Source organism: Oncorhynchus masou, chromosome 14 (assembly GCF_036934945.1).
Source record: "Oncorhynchus masou masou isolate Uvic2021 chromosome 14, UVic_Omas_1.1, whole genome shotgun sequence".
Lineage (NCBI taxonomy): Eukaryota > Metazoa > Chordata > Actinopteri > Salmoniformes > Salmonidae > Oncorhynchus > Oncorhynchus masou.
Window position 1 is genome coordinate 24,245,332 of NC_088225.1, and position 6,413 is coordinate 24,251,744.

The following is a 6,413-nucleotide window of genomic DNA, read 5'->3' on the forward strand; positions in this document are numbered from 1 at the left end:
GAGTGGGGAGAGAGAAGGAGAGGAGTAGAGTAAATGGATGAGAGTGAGAGGAGAGAGTGAGGAGAGAGAAGGAGAGGGGTAGAGTAAAGGATGAGAGTGGGGAGAGAGAAGGGAGAGGAGTAGAGTAAAGGGATGGATGAGAGTGGGGAGAGAGAAGGAGAGGGGTAGAGTAAAGGGATGAGAGTGGGATGAGAGTGGGGAGAGAGAAGGAGAGGGGTAGAGTAAAGGGATGAGAGTGGGGAGAGAGAAGGAGAGGGTAGAGTAAAGGGATGAGAGTAAAGGGATGAGAGTGGGAGTGGGATGAGAGAGAAGGAGAGGGTAGAGTAAAGGGATGAGAGTGGGGAGAGAGAAGGAGAGGAGTAGAGAGAGTAAAGGGATGAGAGTGGAGAGAAGGAGAGGGGTAGAGTAAAGGGATGAGAGTGGGAGAGAGGGAGAGGGGTAGAAAGGGATGAGAGTGGGGAGAGAGAAGGAGAGGAGTAGAGTAAAGGGATGAGAGTGGGGAGAGAGAAGGAGAGGGGTAGAGTAAAGGGATAGAGTAAAGGGATGAGAGTGGGGAGAGAGAAGGAGAGGGGTAGAGTGGGGAAGGGATGAGAGTGGGGAGAGGGGACAGGAGTAGAGTAGAAAGAAAGGAGATGAGTATGAGAGAGAAGGAGAGAGAGAGGAGGGGGAGAGCGAGGAGAGGAGCGGGGAGAAAGAGAAGGAGCAGGAGAGAAAGAAGGAGGAGTTCCAGTGTCTCAGCCCAGTGTGGTTTGAGCGACCGGATGCTGAAGTTCAATAAACAGAAGTTTAAAAGCCATTGAAAGGAGCTAAGGGATTATACTCTAAAATAGATGAATTATGAATAATATTTCACACGCACTAGCAGGAAGAAAGAGGCCCGTACACACACACACACTCCACCGTTGACACTTTGGATTGAAAATCATTCTTGGCTTCTCCCTCGAGCAGGAAATTGTGTCCTGGTTTTTATGGCATATCATTTACAGATGTTTATTTGTGATAATAGTTATTGACGATGTGGTGAGGAAGAGTATTCCATCATGAAGCCCTTATAGAAGAAATAAAATAAGGTATGAAAGGCCCTCATCAGCATGTGGTTCCATACACAGTGTGTTTATGACAACACCATGGCTTGTAGAACAATGGTGTCATATATATTATCCCTTGTGGGATCAATAGCGTTATTGAATTGAATTGACTTCTTTTCCTGGGTTTTCTAATGGGATAAATCCAGACATCTACATTATGTTTCACACTGATCTTGATATATGTATATCTATGGTCTCTTCCCTCAGGATCCTAGACTTCCGGAGAGTGCCCCCGGTGGCGGGAAGACTGGTCAACATGACCAGGGAGATACGGGATGTGACCAGGGACAAAAAGCTCTGGAGGACTTTCTTCATCTCCCCAGGTAAACACACTGCTACGACGTTCTGACAACGATCCCACAACATTCCCACAGACTACCTACGGAGTACGGCAAACTCAAAACTTAGATTAGATATTTATTTATTGTCTGTTCCTTAAAAATAACTTATTCCCACTATGGTTAGCGTTACTATGTGATCCTAGCTACAGCAGTAGTTGAGGATAGTTTCCATTCTTGTGACCAGGAAAAACTCTGGTTCTTAGCTACTGTGTAGGCCTGTAGAGGAGTCAGACTGGCTACTTAGATTAAAACTCTGGTTCCTAACTACTGTGTAGGCCTGTAGAGGAGTCAGACTGGCTACTTAGATTAAAACTCTGGTTCCTAACTACTGTGTAGGCCTGTAGAGGAGTCAGACTGGCTACTTAGATTAAAACTCTGGTTCCTAACTACTGTGTAGGCCTGTAGAGGAGTCAGACTGGCTACTTAGATTAAAACTCTGGTTCCTAACTACTGTGTAGGCCTGTAGAGGAGTCAGACTGGCTACTTAGATTAAAACTCTGGTTCCTAACTACTGTGTAGGCCTGTAGAGAAGTCAGACTGGCTACTTAGATTAAAACTCTGGTTCCTAACTACTGTGTAGGCCTGTAGAGGAGTCAGACTGGCTACTTAGATTAAAACTCTGGTTCCTAACTACTGTGTAGGCCTGTAGAGGAGTCAGACTGGCTACTTAGATTAAAACTCTGGTTCCTAACTACTGTGTAGGCCTGTAGAGGAGTCAGACTGGCTACTTAGATTAAAACTCTGGTTCCTAACTACTGTGTAGGCCTGTAGAGGAGTCAGACTGGCTACTTAGATTAAAACTCTGGTTCCTAACTACTGTGTAGGCCTGTAGAGGAGTCAGACTGGCTACTTAGATTAAAACTCTGGTTCCTAACTACTGTGTAGGCCTGTAGAGGAGTCAGACTGGCTACTTAGATTAAAACTCTGGTTCCTAACTACTGTGTAGGCCTGTAGAGGAGTCAGACTGGCTACTTAGATTAAAACTCTGGTTCCTAACTACTGTGTACGTCTGTAGAGGAGTCAGACTGGCTACTTAGATTAAAACTCTGGTTCCTAGCTACTGTGTCGGTCTGTAGAGGAGTCAGACTGGACATTTATATTTACCTCTAGTCAACAGTAGTATATTGTGTATTCACTATGCAGTATACAGCTTAGTTGAGTTTATTTGCAGGAACTACACAGAAAACACAGAATCTCCAGGGAGTCCCCCCAAACACACACACTTCAAAACCCTTTCTGAAAACAAGCAAACTGCAAAGCACAATAATTCACCAGAAAGACTCCTATTTAGAGGCTGGATCCTTGTCTTCCCCTAACAAGGAGTCCCATAAATAATTCCCTTTAGTTTAGTGGTTCAGTGCTGGGCCAGTGGTGGAGAGGAACACAGTCAGTCAGACAGACAGACAGACAGACAGACAGACAGACAGACAGACAGACAGACAGACAGACAGACAGACAGAGACACAAACAAACAGACAGACAGACAGACAGACAGACAGACAGTCAGACAGACAGTCAGACACAGACAGACAGACAGACAGACAGACAGACAGACAGGCAGGCAGGCAGACAGGGAGACAGACAGGGAGACAGACAGACAGACAGACAGACAGACAGAGACACAGACAGACAGACAGACAGACAGACAGACAGGCAGGCAGACAGACAGACAGACAGACAGACAGACAGGCAGACAGACAGACAGGCAGGCAGACAGACGAAAGACAGGGCAGGACAGGACAGGCAGGCAGACAGACAGGCAGACAGGCAGACAGACAGACAGAAAGACAGACTGGCAGACAGACAGACAGGCAGGCAGGCAGACAGACAGAAAGACAGACTGGCAGACAGACAGACAGGCAGGCAGGCAGACAGACATCTGTCAGAGGTAACCTAATCATCCTCATAGATGAGTTGTTAAAGCTCTTGTCCAACAGACGGACGGAACAATCTCAAGCCCTCTGTCTGTTACTTGTCCTTCATTCAGTCCTTTCAATCCCACTACATGAACTGAGTGAAAACCCTGATACAGGCATGTACCATGAAGACTGGTTTGAAAGGGACTTAGCAAAGAGGCCCTTTACATGAAATTGGAAGTTCAGTATGTTACAAAATAATGTTTGATGGTTCCCCACCCAGACATGAATTGGTGGCTAAAGTTAGTTACATTTTGTAGTGGCTCTTTCAAGAAAACCCAACAATGGATTCCAGTTTCTCCTGTCCCATAGACTAAGTAACAATGTGAGGAACCATCTAAGATTAAGTTGTAAAATAATGAACATCCCCTTTAATGTAAATGGCCGTTGCTGAGTTCTGGACTTCTAAAACCTGTCTTCAGACTGTCTGTTAGATCCGCATGCAGCCCAGTGAACAGCTATGTGGAATAACAGAGACCATTCTATCTGACAGGAGATTACTGCTACACTCAGACAGTTTGCTGGCTCAGCACTCGCCTCCCTACCTCTCTGAACCCAAGATTAAGAAACCAATACCAGTCTGGCTCTACAACACCCTGCCAGCTTCCTCTCTATACCTCTCTGTCTGCCTATCTATCTGTCTGACTCTCTGTCTGTCTATCTGACTCTCTGTCTGACTCTCTGTCTGCCTATCTGTCTATCTGTCTCTCTGTCTGTCTATCTGACTCTCTGTCTGTCTATCTGACTCTCTGTCTGTCTATCTGACTGCCTATCTGTCTATCTGTCCAACTCTCTGTCTGTCTATCTGACTCTCTGTCTGACTCTCTGTCTGTCTACCTGTCTGTCTATCTGTCTCTCTATACCTGTCTGTCTGTCTGTCTGTCTGTCTGTCTGTCTGTCTGTCTGTCTGTCTGTCTGTCTGACTATCTGTCTCTCTGTCTGACTCTCTGTCTGACTCTCTGTCTGTCTGTCTGTCTGTTTGTCTGACTCTCTGTCTGTCTGTCTGTCTATCTGTCTGTCTGACTGACTATCTGTCTCTGACTCTGTCTGACTCTCTGTCTGACTCTCTGTCTGTCTGTCTGTCTCTCTGTCTAACTCTCTGTCTATCTATCTGTCTCTCTATCTGACTGTCTGTCTGTCTGTCTGTCTGTCTGTCTGACTATCTGTCTCTCTGTCTGTCTCTCTGTCTATCTATCTGTCTTTCTATACCTGTCTGTCTGTCTGTCTCTCTATCTGACTCTCTGTCTGTCTGACTGTCTGTCTATCTGTCTGTCTGTCTGTCTGTCTGTCTGTCTGACTATCTGTCTGTCAATCCGTCGCTCTGTCTGACTGTGTCTTTCTATCTGACTCTTTGTCTCTCTATCTGTCTCTGTCTGACTCTCTGTCTGTCTGTCTCTCACTCTCTCTCGCTTTCTCTCTCCCTTCTCTCTCTCTCTCAACTTCCTCTTTCTCACCCCCCTCTCCCTCCCCCCCACACACACTGTCCCCCTCTCCCCTTCCCATGCTCCCCTGCTGCCATCTAAAACCCCATGTTTTCCTCTCTCCCCAGCCAATAACATTTGTTTCTACGGCGAGTGCTCCTACTACTGCTCTACTGAGCATGCTCTGTGTGGGAAGCCAGACCAGATCGAGGGTTCTCTGGCTGCCTTCCTGCCAGACCTGGCCCTGGCCAAACGCAAGACCTGGAGGAACCCTTGGAGACGATCCTACCACAAACGCAAGAAAGCAGAGTAAGAGACAGACACTCCTTCCACAAATGCAAGAACATGCATATACCCTTATAGAAAACAAGGAAGCAGAGTAAAACACACAGCCTTTACCCTTTAAGAGAACAAGGAAGCAGAGTAAAACACACAGCCTTCCATAACTGTGTATCCTTAATATATAAGGTCACTTCACACCCCTGATTACCCAGAGTTCACTGGGGTTCACCTGATGACACCTCGTTACAGAAGGTGCCATGGCATGCCTTATCAGGAAGTGACTCAGCAGGAACAGCCAGTACTCTAAGGAACACATTCTCCAGATCCCCACCTCTGATAAAAATAGGTAGATTGGTGTTGCAGGAGAAATAGCAGCTCATTATAAACTGAGTTAGTTGCCCCGGGAGACAGGGTCTTCTCTCACTTCCATGTTCCTGTGTTCTTTGATTTCATCAACAGAGTGCAAAGAGAGAACATGGAATGACTCCATCCACTTTCTTTGATACTTTCACTGTCTATCTATCTGTCCATCTCTGCCTTTCACTGTGTCACTGTGACTTCATCTCTTTCACTTGATTTGTCACTGTGACTTTCTTACTCATACTCTCCTTTTTACTTGTCACACCTTGTCTCCTCCCCTTCTCTCTCTCTCTCTCTCCCCTCTCCCTCTCTCTCAACCTCTCTTCCCCTCTCTCCCCCTCTCTCATCTCAACCTTTCTCTACCCTTCTCTCTCTCTCTCTCTCTCTTCCCCTCTCCCTCCCCTCTCTCAACCTCTCTCTACCCTTCTCTCTCTCTTTCACTTTCCCCTCTCCCTCCCCTCTCTCAACCTCTCTCTGCCCTTCTCTCTCTCTCTCTCTTTCCCCTCTCCCTCCCCTCTCTCAACCTCTCTCTCTACCCTTCTCTCTCTCTTTCACTTTCCCCCTCTCCCTCCCCTCTCTCAACCTCTCTCTACCCCTCTCTCTCTCTCTCTTTCCCCTCTCCCTCCCCTCTCTCAACCTCTCTCTGCCCTTCTCTCTCTCTCTCTTTCCCCTCTCCCTCCCCTCTCTCAACCTCTCTCTACCCTTCTCTCTCTCTTTTCACTCTCCCTCCCCTCTCTCAACCTCTCTCTACCCTTCTCTCTCTCTTTTCACTCTCCCTCCCATTCACTCCCCTCCGACCCCTCCCTCCCTCTCTCCTTCTCTTGTCAAGTTGCTGTGTCCCTCCCTGCTCTGCTTTCGAGCAGCAGGGGTCTGTCCTTAACAACACACACACATACACACACACATCATGGCTCGACAGGAAGGGAGGGGAGCTGCCAAAAGGGACCAAACAAAGCCTCTAACACTATCTAAATGTCACACTGTCTGTGTGTGTGTGTGTGTGTG

The 6,413-nt window shown here is 47.2% G+C and overlaps 1 protein-coding gene across 1 annotated transcript in view; it reads left to right on the forward strand.

Annotated features, from left to right (window-relative positions):
* Window positions 1-1,015: 1,015 nt before the first annotated feature.
* LOC135553844 (extracellular serine/threonine protein kinase FAM20C-like) overlaps window positions 1,016-6,413 on the forward strand; it is a 10,777-nt gene continuing 5,379 nt past the window's right edge. The window contains exons 1-3 of the mRNA XM_064985774.1: window positions 1,016-1,020; window positions 1,296-1,411; window positions 4,895-5,075. Of these exons, the coding sequence (XP_064841846.1) occupies window positions 1,016-1,020; window positions 1,296-1,411; window positions 4,895-5,075 (302 nt within the window). The remainder of the gene's footprint in view (window positions 1,021-1,295; window positions 1,412-4,894; window positions 5,076-6,413) is intronic.